The sequence below is a fragment of the Xyrauchen texanus genome, chromosome 11 (genome assembly GCF_025860055.1).
Source record: "Xyrauchen texanus isolate HMW12.3.18 chromosome 11, RBS_HiC_50CHRs, whole genome shotgun sequence".
Taxonomy (NCBI): domain Eukaryota; kingdom Metazoa; phylum Chordata; class Actinopteri; order Cypriniformes; family Catostomidae; genus Xyrauchen; species Xyrauchen texanus.
In genome coordinates, this window is record NC_068286.1 from 34,574,619 (window position 1) to 34,594,390 (window position 19,772).

Here is a 19,772-nt window from a genome sequence, read left to right on the forward strand (position 1 = left end):
GCCGAATAGGTGCCATAACGTCTGGACTGTTTGAGCGTGCAGGGACCATTCCCCTGGGGGAATATTGTCTCTGGACAGTCTGTCCGGGCCGTCGTTCAGGTGGCTTGGCACGTGCGTCACCCTCAGCGAGCGCAGATGGCACTGGGACCAACTCAGTATGCGTTTCGTCAGATGGAAGAGGTTCCTGGATCTGACACCGCCCTGACGGTTTAGGTAGGATACCACAGATCTGTTGTCCGAACGGACCAGGACGTGGTGACCCTGAATGACCGGGAGAAAGCGCACGAGCGCGTACTCGACCGCTATCATTTCCAGACAATTTATGTGAAGGAGCTTTTCCTGAACTGACCATAGGCTGAAAACCGGAGAGCCCTCGCAGACCGTGCCCCAACCCGTGTTGGACGCGCCTGTCGAGATGACTTTTCGGCGAGATACAGCTCCCATTGTCACTCCCCGCTGATACCATTCGGCCACTGTCCAGGGCTGCAGAGCTGATATACAGGTCTGAGTCACCTTGATGGGCTGGCGGCCTGTGGCCCAAGCCCGGCGAGACGCTGGTGTTTAGCCAATGCTGAAGCGGCGCATGTGCAGTAAACCCAGCTGAAGTACTGCTGCGGCTGAGGCCATGTAACCTAGCACTCTCTGGAATTTCTTCAGAGGCGTGAGGCTGTTCATCTGAAAAGATGCGGCTAGTCGCTGAACACGGCGTGCGCGCTGTGTAGATAAGCGAGCCGTCATTGCCACGGAGTCTAGTTCTATTCCCAGGAAGGAAATGGTCTGACTGGGCTGTAGTGAGCTCTTGGTCCAATTGACTGCAAGACCCAAACTGTTCAGATGGCTGAGGAGAACTGCTCTGTGAGACAGAAGCTCCATATGTGACTGAGCCATAATCAGCCAGTCGTCCAAATAGTTCAGAATTCGCAAACCCTGACTCCGCAGGGGTGCGAGCGCCAGCATCCATGCACTTCGTGAAAGTACGGGTGCTAAGGACAGGCCGAACAGAAGGACGGTGTATTGATAAACCTGGCCGTCAGGCGAATCTCAAGAATGGCCTGTGACGGGATTTATCTGAATCTGAAAGTATGCATCTTTCAGATCGAGAGAAATAAACCAGTCCCCTGGCGCACATGCGCGAGGAGTTTCCTGATTGTAAGCATTTTGAACGGTCTTTTGCAAGCACCTTGTTCAAAACCCTGAGATCTAATATGGGTCTGAGGCCGCCGTCTTTCTTGGGAACAAGAAAATAACGGCTGTAAAGCCCCGACTCAGCTCAGAGAGGGTGGCACTTTTCTATGGCCCTTTTGCACAGAAGGCTTGCTATTTCTGAACGAAGCATGCAAGCTGCTTCCGTGTTCACAGTGGTTTCGAGCCGCGCTCTGAAGCGAGGAGGGCGGCGATCGAACTGTAGCAAATAGCCCTGTTGTATTGTGCTTAACACCCACTTGGATATCCCTGGAATAGCTTCCCACGCTTAGGGGTGAATGGCCAATTCGCTCTGATTGCCGCACACAGAGCGCTGAACAAAATGTGTGAGCGCGTTTAGTGTGTTCATGCGTGATTGCTCGCAGACAGCATGAACAGGCTGTTTTGTGAGTGACTTCCCGATTGGAATGAATGGGGAAAGAGTCACATCTGTTACGTGATGCGCAAGCATAGTCATGGGCACGGGACTTACACACAGAGGAATGGTTGCTGGCCGTGTAACAGAGCGGGCAGAGAATGGGCGCACGCACGCATTTGTGGGCGCCTTCATTGACTCTGACGCTCGAGCGGTTCAGTAACCGCTTTATGTGAGCGTGCTCTGGTGGGGACACGAGACATGCAGTGCTTGTGTGCAGAAGTGAACACTGGATTGTGGGCACATTTTCTACACATAGGGCTGGTCGTGTGACAGAGCGGGCAGAGAATGGGCGCGCGACGCATTTTGTGGCGCCTTCATTGACTCTGACGCTCGAGCGGTTCGTAACCGCTTTATGAGAGCGTGCTCTGATAGGGGCACGGGATGTGTTATGCTTGTGTGTAGGGGCGAACACTGGGTTGTGGGCACTTTTTCTACACAAGACATGTTTGCTCTTTACAAGATTTATTTGGGTCGCCGTGAAAACGGCGTTTGAGTGCAGGCAAGCGGGCAGTGTCACCGGCTTGTTGGCTGCTAAATTCACCACTGTAGTAGCCTGAGAGAAGGGGACTGACGGGGCAAAGCTTTGACGGTGGTCCGGCCGCGGCGGGACTGAGCCGTCGTTTGTTCAACAAAGTTAGGATGACTTCGGTTGCTCTGGTTTCAGCGTTACCTTAAATTGAGGCCCGCGGGGGGGCGGCTGTCTGAGCGCAATCGAGGGCGGCCGCCCTGTCGACGCTAAGAAGTCTGAGTTTGTTGAACTGGGCGCTGTGAAGAGGCTCGTGCAGGAGGCTGATCACGTCAGCGGCCTGCAGAGGAGCTAGCGCGACGCGGCAGGAAGAGGTTCATGGCTTGGGTGGCTTTATGGACTTCTGAGAAGCGGTCAACAATGCCACTCACCGCGGAGCCGAAGAGACCGGTCGGAGAGAGCGGTGCGTTGAGGAACGTGGAGCGCTCTGCTTCTCCCATGTCGGCTAGTGTTAGCCATAAGTGTCTCTCGGTCACAGTCAGCGAGGCCATGCACTTCCCTAGAGCTTGGGCTGCAGCTTTGGTAGCGCGAAGGGCGAGGTCTGTCGCGCCGTAGATCAGTAACAGCCTCTGGGTGCCTGCCTTTCTCATCCCACTCGAAGAAGGTCTGCTTGTAGGATCTGTAAAACGGCCATTGAGTGCAGAGCAGATGTGGCTTGGCCGGGCGGCGGAATAGGCGCGCCAACATAGGCGGAAGTCGCTCTGCAGGCCTTAGACGGGAGCACAGGCTTGGAACGCCATCTCGCGGAGGGCGGACAAAGGTGTGCTGCTACCGAGTCCTCGACCGGGGATGGAGGAGTAGCCTCTCTCAGTGGCGCCGTCCACCGACGCAGAGAGGTGGAGACGTGGGAACGGGTCCTGGCTGAAAAAGGAGCGTTCCACAACTTTGCAAGCTCCGTATGTAATTCCGGCAGGAAGGGAGCGGCCCGGGCCGCGGGTGTAGAGCGGCGATGGCTTTGAAGAAAGCAGCCGTAGAGTCTGTTGGGTGCCTGCTCAGGGGCGGTGACCACTCGAGCCCGAGGCGGTCGACGGCCTGTGTGAGGAGGCGTGTTAACTCCCTTCGACTCGGCGCGGGTCCTGCTGGATTCCTGGGCCGAGGAGGAGGCTTGGGAGCCTGACCACTCCTCGCTGTCCGAAGCCATGATGGAACAGCGGCCCTTATCCTCCGCCTCGTCATCCGAGATGGCAGCAGTGCGGCCGCCGGCGGCAACTGCGGCGTCCGGGGCGGGGAGGGTGAAAGCGATGCTCGAGGGAGAGGCTCCGGCGAGGCAGTCGCTTCAACCACAGTTTCCGGCAGCCTTTGTGAGCGGCGCTTCTTCCTGCGCGGCTGAAGGTAAGGCGGCGCGGCGGTTTCTGCTTTGAGCGCTCGAGTCGAGCCCGCAGGGTCGACATCGGTAGCTCCTCGCAGAAATCGCATCCGCCCTCAGTGAGGGCGAGCTCTGCGTGCCCCAGTCCCAGGCAGAGAGCGCAGATGATGTGGCGGTCTCCTGTGCTGAGAAGGGCGCGACATGAGGCGCAAGTGGAGCGAGGCATCTTGAAAAAGACGCTCGTACTCTTTTGTGAATAGTTCGTGAGAACTAGCTTGCTGAATAAAAGGATACGTCGTCGGATGGCGTAGCTTCGCAGGATGGCTGAAGGTGGCTGAGACGGCCGGCTTCTTCTAGCGCTGTCCACGCTTGCTTGATGCCCCTCGAACGGCGACGCGGCTTCCAGGTCAGCGATGCGAAGAGCTTCGCTGAAGAGATGAAAATCAGGGTTCCAGCCTACTGAACTACGCTTATATGCACTCTAGTCATGCCCATTTTGGCGGGCTTTGATGCAGTGAGCGCGCGGACGCCTCTCATTGGATGCGAGTTCGCCCAAGCTCGTCTATAGGCTGCAGCAGTTGCCACAGAGCAACCTATGAGCTCGCTAGCTAGCCCGCTCAAGGTCTGCAGCTGCCGCACTGCGTTGACAATGGATACAAAAATTAAGGATAATTTTTTGGCTTCAATATCTCAGAAAAGATGAATCTTTCCCGTAGCGTAAGCTAGCTTACGCAATACGAGAGAACCTCTCGTAAGAGAACGAGCACTTAGCAGAGTAAGTCTTACTTTTAATTATTTTAACTCTTAATTTGTGTAATTTCGTAATAATAATAGTATAATATTTTTATATAATATATTTTTTATAATATTAAATATTTAATATTTATTTAGTATAATAATACAGAGAGAGGGAGAGAGACTGAGCTTTAGGACAGGTTGTCGTAACGTAATTGTCTGCCTTCTGAAATTAATTTAGTAGTTTGCACAATGCTATAGCTATTGGCAGGAAGCTAGCCCAACTCTCCCATTTCCCCCGCATTTCAATTCAAACTGTTCTCCCGCCGCCCTCCCGTCTGATTTTGTATCCCCGTAGGCTAACTTTATACTCTCCAGTAAATTGTAAGGTCCAAATGTATTACTCAATATGTAGAAATCCCCTAGATTTCCCTAGAGTCCACACCGGAGAACTCTGTTTCTTCATTCGCATCCATTGTAACCTGAGCTTGAACTTGACCAGACTCCCTCGGCCATCGTCACTTCCGGTTAGTGCTTTATAGATGCGGAAGTTATTTTATCACAATTTATCTCAAAATATCGTTACGGCTAAATATATATTACTCCAGTTCAGAAAATCTAGTTGTTTTATCATCAACATACACTATGCTATATAGGGGTGTCCAACGTGCATGTTGCTCTTTAAATTTATGATCCCAATGTCTTCAGATTTTACTGCTTATTTGAAATATTTTATTTAAAAGTAATCTTGACTGACCGTTTTAGAGAGTTCGAGCATTCCCCATTCAAGTAGATAGGAGCTGTACTTTTATGCCGCTTGTTTACATAAACTAGCTGCCCAGTCTTCCCGAGAGCGTTCCAAAGACTTGAATGGGACTTGGGCATTAGTCAGCAAAAACAGCAACAGCACCGAACATATTGAAGTAACTACTTGGACTTTGTAAAAACAAGGATACATTTAATATAAATAAATAAGAAATCCAACTATTAAATAAAAAAAGATAACTTAATTTAACAATTTTTTTTTTTTTACCTTGGGATGTAACCAAATAAATGTGAAAATGTATGTATTTCATTAATTATGTAATTATTGTATTTTGATTTAATTTCAACCGATTTCATCAACAGTCGTTCAGCTTTGTCTTTTTATTGGTCAATATGCACGTCAATCAGAGTGTTGAGGGCCCTGCATTGACATATCTACTAGACCAAATAAAGGAACATAAAGACTTGCCAGATGATTGTATAATTAACCAGTATATTAAACAAGAATACAGCAATATGGTAGACATCTTCACATATGGATCAAACGACCCGGATTCTGACAAAACAGTGAGCAATCTGTATCAATGCCCAGCCCTGGTATGCACCTCACCTTTAAAAGTCTAACAAGACAATACTTTTAAAAACTTAACAGTCAGTGGTGAATTTTCACATTGTTTTCGAGTGTGTACCTTTCTTGGTTGCTGCGGCAATCTGTTTCACAACCACTCCTTCAATTCCCTTGTGCAGCAGTTTGGGGGATACGCTAACTAAGCTTAACTCCTAGCTCTTCGTCATCTTATTGTCAGGCTTTTCATCAGGAGGCCTTCCTGCACACACATCAGCTATGACATCACAGGGAGAGGAAAATTTAAAGGTATTTACAATTGAGTTGGTTGCAATTCATCTAGCTCTCCAGTGGGTAAAGGAAGTAAGCTTTGAGAAGGTAGTCATTTGCATAGACTCAGACAGAAGCTTTGGGATAGAGAAATTAAGGAGAGACCCTTGTATAAGATACAGGAAAATGTGGGTACAGGGGAAATCAAAGCGTTATTATGAAGAAGAGAAGAATCAATAATAACAAGAATATGCATAGGTCACACTAGATTAAATGGAAATTTATATCAAATCAAAAAACACCATACTGGGTTATACAGTCATTGTCATGAAGTAGAGACAATTGAACATGTCATAATACATTGCACAGCCTACAACAATGAAATACAAGTATTGCAGTCAAAAGTAATTCAAGTCTTTTAGCAAAAAAACATGGAAAATTAGATATGAGAGATGATGTTTGGAGGTTTACTAAAGCAACAGGATTATATTAAATGTTTCCCCTCTTAAAGGGTTAGCTCACCAAAAATTTAAATGATCCCATAATGTACTCACCCTCAAGCCATACTAGGTGTATATGACTTTCTTCTTTCAGCCAAACACAATTTGAGTTATATTAAAAAATATCCTGGCTCTTCCAAACTTTATAATGGGAGTGAATGGTACCTAAGATTTTGAAGCCCAAAAAAGCATATCCATCCATCAAAAAAGTAATCCATACGGCATAAAGGCCTTCTGGAACGAAGCGATGCGTTTTTGTAAGAAAAATATTCATATTTCTAACTTTATAAATTATTATTACTGGCTTCCGGTAACGGCCATCCACGCGTTCACAAGAGAGATGAGTTCCGACGTATGAGGTAGGCATAACATAAGCTCCGGTGAGAAATGACAAACGCGGAAGAGTGCATAGTTTACAGCAAAGAAAATGGAGAAAAAAGTTAGTAGTTTTAGCTATACTGTAGATTTGTATTAGTCTTAAAATGGTGCATTCATGTGTCTATCCAGTCATTCCAATCGTCCATTTGTGGCAGCAAACACTCTCAGCCTCTATTGGCATTACCTCACATTTCCTGCATGAGCACCACCACGTCTCCTGTACTCTTCGTCTACCAGATTCTTTTGTTTGTGCCGCTGCTGCAGCCTCCTGCATCTCCCGGAGTTCCTGGTTAGTGTACTCCGGTTCAAACAAAAATGGCTGGGCAAAACACTCAATCTCCTCTTCTCTTATATCGAAATCCTCTGACATTTTTTTTTTTTTTTAAATCCTTGTTGTCTTCTAATTTGTGACCATCATTTTGTTTTGCTCTTCGATTGCATTCTCACGAGCTTCCTCACCTCGCATATGCTGGACTCAGCTCTGTGAACATGCAGATGGCGTAGCCAGTTATTATAGTTTATAAGTTATAAATATGGATATTTTCTTACAAAATGCTGCTCAGAGGCCATATTAACCTGAGTAACCGTGTACTTTTTGATGGATGGATAATGTAAGCTCGGTGACGACAGCTCACGTCATATGCTGGAACTCGACTCTCTTGTGAACACACGGACAGCCTTTATTAACCCCCTGGAGCCGTTTGGATTACTTTTTTGGGCTTCTAAATCTAAGGTACCATTCATCCCAGCTTGGAAGAGCCAGGATATTTTTTTATATAACTCTGATTGTGTTTTGGCTTGAGGGTGAGTAAAGTATGGGATCATTTTCATTGTTTGGGTGAGCTAACCCTTTAATATAAGGTAAGAGTTGTCCTTCCGCACCGCTGTTCCACACTCCAGTTCAGTTGGTGGCGGTAATGCACCAAAAGCTGGTTTGCCAACCGCCGATGTTCAGAAGATTTTCGAGTGACGCAGGACGTGTTTGTTTTAGGTGAGAGGGCCGTTGCGCACTATTCAAAAGTACTGAATTGATACTACACTCCAGTGGTTTTTACTAACTGACAATACCTTATAAAGGTAAGTAACCGGTTTAAAATGCTACTGGCACTTCTGAACACTTGTTTGTTTATTATATCACCATACTTGTTCGTTTTCTGCATTCAACAGAAGGTGAAGATAGTTAACGCTAACAGAACAAAACACTATTGTTTGATATAGATTACATTCATGCCCCTTCTTAACAAGCAGCAAATCTTTATTATTATATTCAATACTGTCATGAGATTTTCTCAAATATCGATCAAGGATTTTTCTATTAGATGTTAATGTAAGTCCCAAACTGTGCGTATGTACACATGTCAGTTTTAAACTGTATTTATCTGAATGAGTCAAGAAAATTATCTTAAAAGCTAAAAAGTCAATCAGTTTGAAGGCATCACTTTATAAGTGTACAATAACTCTGTTGGCATCGCATTTTTACCCACTAACCAGGGAAATACGGGTGTATAGTCTATGTTGTGTTCATTTTCTAGTTCTTCTGGGCAAGGTAGTTCTTTTCAAGCATGTAAAACCCTTAATATATTTAAATCTTTATTAGTGGCATGAATTATAAATCAACCAAGCACTAGTGTTTAAGGCCAGGTTGTAGTGTCATTTTTAGATCACAGGAAACCGAGCCCTAAGAGAAGATCTCAAAATGATCGTATGAATAAGTGGAGAGTTACTAAGCCACATTGGTCAAAATTTAGACATGGTAAGAGTGTATTCTCAATGGTGTCCTTGAGTTCATGAAGATCCACAGCTGTTTCTGATCCATAGAGAGTAAGTGCCAGGTGCAGCTTCAGACCCCCTGTGTGCATGTGTTGTTGTTGTACCATTCAATGGACATGGACCGTGGGATTTATGGTACTCCAAGGTACTTAAAAATACAATTGTGCAACCACAGTGCCCGTCCAAGTATCAATGGTGTTGATACTGTTCAGTATATAAAAAAATGGCATTTTGTAGTGACAGAAGGGTATAATTATTACTAGGGTAATATCAGTAGTAGTATTTTATTCTATTGACAATCCTACATTTTAAATGTAAGGGAGCTAGCTGTCTCTTTAAATTTAAATTTGTGACATTACATATTTTAGCCAATGGGTGGAGGCAAAAGACAGTTGGTGATGTGAAGTGAGTCAGCGTCTGTCAGTTTTATACTCTACATCACTCCGTGATCACTCATATTACTACTTCACTACTAAAGCTAGGAAATAGCTTTAAACTAACAACTTCAGCATTAAGGTTCATCACAGCTGAGCGACACAACAGACTGATTAAATACACAAACACAAGGTGCTTACCTCTTACCGTAATTTCTACATTGGAGAGGACAAAATGGCGGAGGAGATTGCGGTTTCTATAGTGAAAGACTCTTGCGTACCAGCTAATATGAAATAGAAAGGAATACCCACATTTGGACGGCTATTTTTCCATTGAGAAAATAGGAAGAATTTCACCAAAATTACATTATCTTCAGAACTGACTAACAATCTACAGCAGCCTTTCTCAAAGTGGATGCCGCGGCACACTGGGGTGCCCCCTGACTGTGTCAGGGGTGCCGCCAAAAATTACGTAGGCTAAAAAAAAAATAAAAAAAAAATAAAAAAACTGACATTTCATATATAAATATATTTGAATTTACATAAATACATTCTTCTTCTTTTTAAACATATGAACGTATTAATAAAATTGTAAATTCATTTTAGATATATATAATTAACCATAAAAATCCGTCTCACAAGACCGAAGCAAGACACACACACAACTTGACGCAAGTGACGCAACCCATAGCAACGCGTTACAGCAACAACACCTCAGACTGACAGAAATGTAAAAATAAACGTGAATTTAGGCCACTTTTAGTATCTCTGGTGCATTTTTTAACATGCATCTTTTTCTTATCGTATTGTATATATATTTTTTTCATGTCTGCCCCTTTTTATTTTATTTTAACTGCATCCTGCACTTCATTTTAGTTCTCCTGGTCTGGATTTGTTGTTGGGTTCTTGTATTGGGCGGTCCACCTCTTATGGTTTTATGGCATTTGTGTTAATTATTTTGTGAATTACTTTGTAAACCTGTGTTTTTAAAGGTGCTATAAAGTTGTTATTGTTATTGTTATTTACAGTTCGTATTATGCTCTGTTCATTACTGTTCTGTCTAAATAAACAGGACATTTGCATTTACATTTGGGTTATGCAGTGTTTTTAAATTATATTTTACACTGGGGTGCCTTGAGATTTTATGCACTTTTGAAAGGTGCCCTGACTGAAAAAAGTTTGTGAGAGGCTGATCTACAGCATCATCAACAGGTGATCGCACACACCCCATCTCTCTCTCTCTCTTTCTAATACACACACACATATATTTCCTTGTTTCGCTTGTTCGAAACAGCCCAAGCCAATATTAGTTCTAAAGTGAAATTTTTTAATTACTAACAAAGGCCTAGACACATCATTTGTTTTGATCCAGCAACGGTAGATTTTGATTCATTGTGTAAGAATGTATTTCCATGCACAAATGCGTTTTTTGTGACCGTACTCAGTTTTTCCTAATTTATTTTTAAATGTACTCGTTCATTGAACTTTTGTATATAAGGAATATCCCACTCGGCCTCGTGCCTGTGTCTGAGTCACAGCAGTGCTGATGTAGGGCCATATCGCACTCTTGCTTGTGTGAGATTGCTTGTATATATTTCTTAAACATTCTGCTGTTTAACTTGGGGCCATATTATCTGTAAAGCTGTTTTGAAATAGGCTTATGTATAGTGTGAAAGGGCTACAGAGACGTTTTAATTGAATTAAAAATGCTTATATTGAATATAAGTTTTATATTTAAACATTAAGTAAAAATAAGATCTAAAGAAAAACAAACACTATAAACTTTATACAAATTGTTTTTTGTAAATGCTAAAAATATATATTTTTAATAAAGTTTAGTGTTTTTTTAGAAACACTAAACACTTTAGAAACATTTGGAATGACATGAGGGTGAATAAATTGGTCAGAATTATTTATTTTTAGGTGAACAGTTGCTTAATCATTGTGAAATTATAAGTAATCCCCATAAGGTGTCAATTTTGAAATGATCACACAATACCTCTTTGCCTACAATAACTGACATGGGCAACTATAAAAAAAATGTACAGCACTTTCCTAGATAGAAACTTTTCTTGGATGTAGATTTAAAAGATATAACTAGAGGATTTCACTAATAATATTTCAGGTTTTACAAAACCTTATTCTGTACTTCTGAACAAGCATTCTCTATCACTTTAGATGTATTTATTTTTTTTTTATTATTATTATTATTATTAACAACCTGTTCTGTTTTGACCATGAGATTCTGTTCTAGTATATTGCAAATTGAAGAAATGGCATTATGCATAGATAATGTGAAACTGTGTTGACTTCCAAAAGGAAAACAGCTAAATAAAGTCAATATAACAGTACTACGGTGCTTTTCTGAGCATGACAATTGTTACATTTTGCCTTTCAATGTTTACTAACATGAAATTAAGTTATTCTCTACAACTAAATGAATAAACTGCGTGGTGTGTTGGATTTGGAAACATGTACATGTAAGTGCAATAGAGGGTTGTGTAAACCTTAAAGTTTATAGGTGTACAGTTTGGTGATTGGCAAATTGGACTTTCCTCTACTAATTATGGTGGTGTCATTTTCTTACCTGCCCAAATTTGACCCCTTCAATCATAGTCGGCATAAATGGCAGAATCACAAAAATACACAGAAATAAATGTTGTGGGTCACCCTTGACTACAGCTTATGATAATGTGCCAATCAAATTGTGTTAAAAATAAACCGCAACAACAGTAACAAAATTGCTCCTACCAATATGCATAGCAAGCTCACACCACTGAGGGTTAATGAAACCGTACTTCATACTAATTCATCTTTACAACTTGTGTCTAAATAAAGAGATATTACACAATTTTAAAGTTGTTGTGGTGTTGTCCATCATAATTGATCACCTGATCATTTATCATTCTGATCAATTCGGTACACAAGGAAACACAAGATACAATAAAGATAAATCACAGTTTCATATTGAAAAGATCACTTCCCTTACAAACTTTTATTATGGTAACCATTGTTTCTTTCAAAATGTTTTGGGTGAACTATCTCTTTAAAAAGCTGTTTTAATCTACATGGAGAGGGTTCCCTCATGGGGGATGCCATGTTAGAATCACATGACCAGCCAAATACTACTTGACGACAGCTCTGTAGAACCATAAAATGCAAGTGAATTGTGGCCAGGATTTTGAATCTCCAAAAATCACAAAGCTAGCATTAAAGTAATTCTTACGACTCCAGTGGTTAAATCTGTGTCTTCAGAAGTAATATGATAGATGTGGGTGAAAAACAGATCAGAATCAGAATCAGCTTTATTGCGAGGTATGTGTACACATACAAGGAATTTGACTCAGGATTGTACATTGCTCATTGTGTGCTTACTCATACAAAAATACAATAACACAATAATAAAATAACAGACACAGGCTACAGTGTAGACAACACAAATATACACACTATGCACAAAAACAATATAGACATATTGACAAATGATGCAGTGATCAGAGTGCAAAGGATGCAGGAGTAAAATTATTATGTACATGTCGGAGGTGGATGTGATATACAGGTACACAGTGTGATGAAGCATAGTGCAAAGGATGCTGGAATAAATAGTATAAGTATTTTGTGCAGGAGTTGTGACACTTGAGGTAGGTGGATTGGTATACAGTATATACAATATAACAAAGTCCACGGTCATCTCCACAGTTATGAGCATGTTAAGCTCAATATTCAAGTTATTTTTTACTATGAATCTCCACTTTCACATTCTTCTGCATATTGCTACCTACTGGTAGCAATATGCTAGACAAAGGTGGAGATTTATGGATTTAACCACTGGAGTTATATGGATTACTGTTATGCTGTTATGCTTTGTGATTATTGGGGATTCAAATCCAGACCACCATTCTCTTGCATTGTATAGACCTACAGTGCTGAAATATTCTTCAAACAAATCGAAAGTCATATACATCTATGATGGCAAGAAGGTGAGTAAATGAGAAATGTACATTTTGGGGTTAACTATCCCTTTAATCTTAGCAACTGCCCTGTTATTGGACACTTTCATTCATGCTTTAACCCTCCAATGTTATTAGGTCATTTTTGACCAAAATAAATGTTCCTCATTTAATAAAAATGGTTTCATTTAACGGAGCAGAGCATTTGCCATCTGAATATAAAATAAATAAAGCGACACCTTTGGTATTCGCTGTCAAAATTGACCGACGGACAATATATACACGGTCTCATCTTGAAAAACCTAATAGAGATTGTGCCAAATTGTCAAGCACAAAAAGGGTTTTACAGCCGTTATTATCTTGTTCCAAAGAAAGACCAATCCTGGATCTGAGACATTTAAATCGAGCAATTATAAAGCACACATTTAGAACGATAACTCAGAAACGGATCTCATCAAATGTACACCCACATGATTGGCATGCACATCATTATATCCCGCCACTGTATAGCTGCTTTAGCACCACTGACAGCTCCTGCGTTTTACCAGTGTGGTGTCACGCTGGGGCAAGTTGTCACGCAGGGCCTAAAGCTATCAGCTGCATTTCTAGATTTAAAGTCTTTTCTGTCAGAAATATCAAACTGTCATGTCCTGGTTCACTCAGACATGACAGTTGTGGCATAAATAAACTGGCATGAAAGAATTCAGGAAGCTTCACCCTCAAACTGTATTGAGGATTGAGGATTTGGGAAATATCTGGCAAAGCAGAAATCTATCTATTTGCCTCAGTGGAGAATACCCACTGTCCCCTCTGGTTGTCAGGCGGAAAGTGACCATGGATGCTCCAATACAGGTTGAGGGGCGGTGTGCAATGGACGCCCGACTTTCGGCACCTGGACAGGTGTGAGGAAAGTGTGGCACATCAACCGCTAGGAGCTATCGGCTGTAATTCTAGCCTTAGAGGCTTTCAGTCAGAAATAGTGAGCCGTCATGTCCTGGTTTGCTCAGACAACATGACAGTTGTGGCATATATATATATATATATATATATATATATATATATATATAACAGCCAAGGTGTAATTCATTCACCACCACTGTTGAGATGGACACGTAGCCACCTCCTATGGAGCAAGCATCATCTCTCCCGGAGAGTGACATATGGCCCAGGACCCCTGAATTACGGCACGGGCCTACTGCCACTCTAAGGGGTGATACCAGACGAATGGAGACTTCATCCTCAAAATGTACTGAGGATTTGGGAAATATTCGGCAAAGCAGAAATCTATTTGCCTCGGTGGAGAGTGCCCACTGTCCCCTCTGTTAATCGAATCCCTGCTGGGAACGGATGCAATGGCACACAAATGGCCGGAGAAACGCAAATAAGTTTCCACCAGTATTCCTTATTCACTCTGTCATTTGCAAAGTCCGAGAGGACAAGGAAACGTTCCATTACAGATCTCGCCGAAGTGGCCCAACCAGCCATGGTTTCCGTAGATGCTGTACAGATGCTCACCATGGGAAATACCACTGAGGAGGGATCTCCTCTCAGGCGCGAGGCACAATCTGGCATACCCAGCCCCAGCTGTGGAACCTGCATGAGTGGCCCCTGAACAGGCACACTACACACCAGAACTGACACATTCAGTCATGAACCCCATTTTACAAGCCAGAACAGTCCACACGATACCTCTACACACCAAAATGGAAGGTGTTCACTGATTGGTTTGACTTGCATAGCAAGGACCCAGTAAACTGCCCCATCCATGAAATTCTAATATTTCTTCAAGAGCGATTAGACGCAGGACTCACCCAGTCAACGCTCAAAAGTGTATGTGGCAACTAGATCTGCGTATCGTGCACATGAAACCGGCACCTCTATAGGCAAGCATGATTTAATCATAAAGTTCCTTAATGGAGCAAGACGATTAAACCCACCTCAGCCGGCTACAGTCCCGAATTGGAGCTCTCGCAGGGTCCCCCTTCAAGCCTTTGGACTCCGTTTATTTGCACATGCTCTCCATTAAGACCACACTACTGCTGGCTCTAGCCTCAGCAAAACAGGTAGGTGACCTGCATAAACTATCAGTCAACAATTAATGTCTGGAGTTTGGCCCCGGTTTTTCCAGAGCCACTGTCAAACCCAGGAATGGCCATTTACCGAAGGTCCTGACTACACCCTTCAAAGTGCAGGTGGTTCACCTTCAGGCCTTCTTCCCTCCTCCATTTAATTCAGATGAGAAACAATCATTGCATTTGTTATGCCCTGTGTGAGCGCTAAAAGCATATGTTGAGCGTACTTGCCAGTTCAAACTGTCAGCTCTTTATATGCTATGGAGTATGTACAAAGGAAAGTCTGTCTCCAAGCAAAGACTTTCTCTATGGACTGTCGATGCAATTAACCTGGCTTATTAGTCGCAGGGTCAGACTTGCCCAATTGGTGTTAAAGCACACTCAACTAGAGGCATGGCCTCCTCATGGGCATGGACGAATGGTGTGTCCTTACAAGACATATGTTTTACAGCAGGATGGTCCTCACAAAATACGTTCAAGGTTTTACAACCTAGACATAACGTCAATTTCTTCACAAGTCCTCTCTGTTTAGAGCACTCGCTATTCATTCTCCATATACATGTATACTTATGCCCTTCCCTTTAAGTTCATGCTCCCCATCATTTACACAACCGCCTGCATTCAGGCCGTTCTAATTCCATAAAGTCACAAGCACTTCATTGTAAATGAAGGCACATGAGTCCGCTATGAAGACCAGTAAAAAAAAATCCTTTAGGACTCAGGGGTCAAGTATACCCATATATATATATATATATAGCACCACAAAGACCTCCACCTTTGTCCACTACAGCAGCACTGGAGGGTCTAAGGCAAGGGAGGGTACCTACCCGACTTACAGTGGGGTGCTTAGTACGATGGCCTCAATCCTACCAGAGGAACTGTGTGCCTCATATCCTTGCGCTATTGATGAGGAATCTCCAGAACAGGAGACAGATGAGAAGGATCTCTCAAAACCAAGAGAACAAACAAGTTAAAGTGTGTGCTTTTGGAGTGTTAAATGCAGTTGCTGAAGAGAATAGAGGTTTTTTGACAGAGGGTTCTCATCCTGCTTTCACCCTAACCCCACCGGACTGTCCGATGACTTTCACCCCAGCTGGGTTGAACTCCTATGATGTGTATCGTGCAACGGAATCCATCCCTCTCACCTTGTTTGAGGATCCCTGTTATAAAGTATGTGATAATTTATCAGACTGCTTAAGCTTTCGCAGTACCACTTCCTCCACACCATCAGATTGCACTTTCTCTGCGTATAATCATGTGGATAAAATAGAAGTTTGGACCAGATGGAGGCATGGCCGAGTAGGACGGGCAGCATTGAAGTTTCTGCAACAGTTTCCATTTGCAGTGCATGCAGTGTTTAGGCTTCTTAGTGGTTGAACGTTTGTGGTGCTTGGCATTGAGGAGACTACTGTTAGATGAGTGGTTAAAGCTCTATCGGTCTACACACCACATCTGGGCAGATACAGAGAGAGTATTCAACCATGAACTTATATGAACAATGCCGCTGCAACTTACTGACCTGCTAAACTGGAAAATTATAGGCTTCAATAGGTAACTATTCCCAGGAGTAAAAATTATTTATGCAGCTTCATTTTGATGACTATGCACTAACATACCTGCCTGTAATTTTCAAGTGAACCCAAAAATAGTCATGTCTGGAGAGTAACTGCGTTCTGACAATGAATTACCATTTCTCTGTTACTTTTACAGTTGTTCGGATTAATGGACAAGGATTTTCAAAATTATATATATATAATTTTATTTAGTGGTACTCTTATCAATCAGCTGGTGGATCCAAGAAGCCACGTTAAACGTGGTAACACGTACTTCCTGTTTGTTCAGCAAGTGCCAAGCAAGCTTGTCACCAGACCATTCCTCTTAACATTCTCAAACCTTCTCAATACTCCCAGAAGCCCTCTTAGCGTACAGACAGAGCATTTTCATTCTGAAATTCAATAAGATAAGAAAATTGTCAACTATTTATCAGTGCTCATTAAACTACATTTCATGGAATTTCCACACAATGTCCTCAGATTCAGCTACACCACAAACGCACTTTTCAAGCTCTGAAACACTCAAACAAAATTGCACTGAAAATAGTCAATGTATTGCGTTGAATCTTTTGCACTGCGCAGAGTAGATCTATTTAGTTTGATGGCTTTTAAAGTTGTTTTTGCGCATTTATAACAGTATTTTTTAGCATTTTTTTGCAATGTCCACACACTTTGATTTCTTGTTTAAAAAGGCAGTGTAACCTAAAATAATATATAATAAATCAAAACTGAATAGCTACATAAAAATGTGAACCTTCTGAGTCATGATGTTTGAATTCTTGTTTATTGGTATAATTTGATGTATAGAGATTTCTATATTGCCCTGATGCTCAATGTGATTATATTTATTTAACATGCAACACATTAATCATAGCACTTTAATTGCAGGTAATGTTGTATTGTATTGGTTAATTCCAAGGCAAAGAAAAAAAATCCTGGAAGCTGAAATAATTTCAAACCAATAGCTTAAACTAATGGCTTGTGAATTTTGAAAGAACATTTCAAAGCATGTTAATAAAGCAAAAAATGGGGGGCCTGGGTAGCTCAGAGTGTGTTGATGCTCAAATCCAGGGTGTGCTGCTGAGTGACTCCAGCCAGGTCTCATAAGCAACCAATTGGCCTGGTTGCTAGGGAGGGTAGAGTCACATGGGGTAACCTCCTGGTGGTCGCGATTAGTGGTTATCACTCTCAATGGGGTGCGTGGTAACTTGTGCGTGGATCGTGGACAATAACATGAGCCTCAACATGGCAGTTGAGCGGTGTCATGCACAACGAGCGATGTGATCAAATGCGTGGATTGACTGTCTCAGAAGCGGAGGCAACTGAGACTTGTCCACCACCACCCAGATTGAGGTGAGTAACCACACGACCATGTGGACCTACTAAGTAGAGGGAATTGGGCATTCTAAATTGGGAGAAAAAGGGTATTAAAAAAAATTATAGCAAAAATGTTTAATATTCAATAAAGAGAGTCCTTTATTTTTACAACTTTATTACATGACTGTAAAGAAATAATTTAATAAGATCAGTTATATTTGAATCATGTCTTGTGGCTTTCTCAGGGTGCCATAATCAAAAATATATTGTTGTTTAACCAAATTGTCCCCAGCAGATAACGACTTAATAGACTTGGTCTGAACTTAATCCGTGGAATGAAATGCCGTGAATGTTTCCTTGTTCAGGATGTGGGTACAAGGCTTATGCGTTGCATTTCATGCAGGATTTGTCGTTTTTCTTTAGAAAGACTGGCCACCTGCAAGTGGATGAGAATGTTGTTATTCTTGTTGATTGAAATCAGTTCACTTTTAATAATGAGTGGCATGATGCACTCCAACTAAAACTTGTTAAAAGCTAATTTGAAAAACACTAAGGATGGGCATTTTGGTCAGTTTGACTGCTCAAGTGCTTGCGTCATATGAGGAGAAAAGGAGTGATGGCCAAGTTTTCTCTGTGCTATTTTGTTTTTTTTAAACAGTTAATCAAATGTACATATGTCAGAGGAACATCCGTTACTGTTGGATTATGTCTCGCTGTTTTATTTCACCATTGTGGACCATGACAGTGGTTCATAAGACAGTGGGTCAATGTAAATATAGTTAAACATTTAAAAATACCCTCGTTGGAACAGTAGCTTTGTGTAGAGTGCTCCAACATATGGTGCGATACTGACATCAGGGCTCCAGACTGTGAATAAAATGGTTGCAAATGTGACCAAAAATAATTGATTGCCGCAATGATTTCAAATCTATTGTTTGTGTGTGTTCATATGCGGTTTCGTCAGATATTATGAGAGTTATTGAATATATTTTTAGATCGCACACAACCAGTTTGTCTCGGGCAACTTTTCACCCATTCTGTTTCTGATGAGCTCACTGCACCGCACACAACAACAAACCTAGCATGAGAGATTAGTGAACAAATGACTCTTTTGAACCTGATCTTTTCCATGAATCACCCGAAAAGAACTGAGGGTTTGAACGCAGGAGCTCAAGTTATCAAATTTTAATCGGATTCACTTTCTCAGCGAATCAGCTGTAAGTGAGCTCACAACTGGGAGTGCTTCTTTATAATTAAAGGGTTAGTTCACCCCAAAATGAAAATCATCCCATAATTTACTCACACTCAAGCCATCCTAGGTGTATATGACATTCTTCTTTCAGCCAAACACAATCAGAGTTATATTAAAAAGTATCCTGGCTCTTCCAAGCTTTATAATGGGAGTGTACCTTTGATTTTGAAGACCAAAAAAGCATATCCATCTATCAAAAAAGTAATCCATACGGCTCCAGGGGGTTAATAAAGGCCTTCTGAAACGAAGCGACGCATTTTTGTAAGAAAAAGATAAAAGATATCCATATTTATAACTTTATAAACTATAATCACTGGCTTCCGATAACGGGCATCTGCGCTTCCACAAGAGAGTCGAGTTCCAACGTATGATGTAGGTGTAGTGTAAGCTCCGGTGAGAAATGACAAACGTGGAAGCGCGCCTTGTTTACAGTAAAGGAATTTGGCGAAAAGCAGCGAGTTGTTTTAGCTATACTGTAGATTTCTATTAGTCTTAATGGTGCGTTCGTGCGTCTATCCAGTCATTCCAATCGTCCATTCATGGCAGCAAACACTCTCAGCCTCTGTTGGCATTACCACCATTTTTTTTATATAACTCAGATTGTGTTTGGCTGAAAGATGAAAGTCATTTACATCTAGGATGTCTTGAGGGTGAGATTTTTGGGTGAAAAAACCCTTTATATGTCCCATATTGTGTACAACTTGTGTTCTGGTAATAATTGATTGGGATTGAAGTAGCACAATAAACTTGTAATCTCTGTGTCTGGGGCCATCCAGTCACCATAAAGAAAGACTAAAGCAATCTTTTAAAACTATATA

At 42.0% G+C, this 19,772-nt stretch overlaps 1 protein-coding gene and 1 pseudogene across 9 annotated transcripts in view; one reads left to right on the forward strand and one right to left on the reverse strand.

Annotated features, from left to right (window-relative positions):
* The first annotated feature begins 15,518 nt into the window (after window positions 1-15,518).
* LOC127651352 (guanine nucleotide exchange protein smcr8b-like) lies at window positions 15,519-16,387 on the forward strand (annotated as a pseudogene).
* A 236-nt stretch (window positions 16,388-16,623) lies between these two features.
* Window positions 16,624-19,772, reverse strand: part of LOC127651425 (uncharacterized) — a 38,865-nt gene continuing 35,716 nt past the window's right edge. For 8 of the 9 annotated variants that reach the window (XM_052137239.1, XM_052137241.1, XM_052137236.1 and 5 more), the window contains one exon: window positions 17,865-18,138. In XM_052137239.1, the coding sequence (XP_051993199.1) occupies window positions 18,064-18,138 (75 nt within the window). In that variant the 3' untranslated portion in view covers window positions 17,865-18,063. Of the gene's footprint in view, window positions 16,778-17,864; window positions 18,139-19,772 lie in introns of those variants that run through there. The other variant, XM_052137240.1, reaches the window with a different exon arrangement.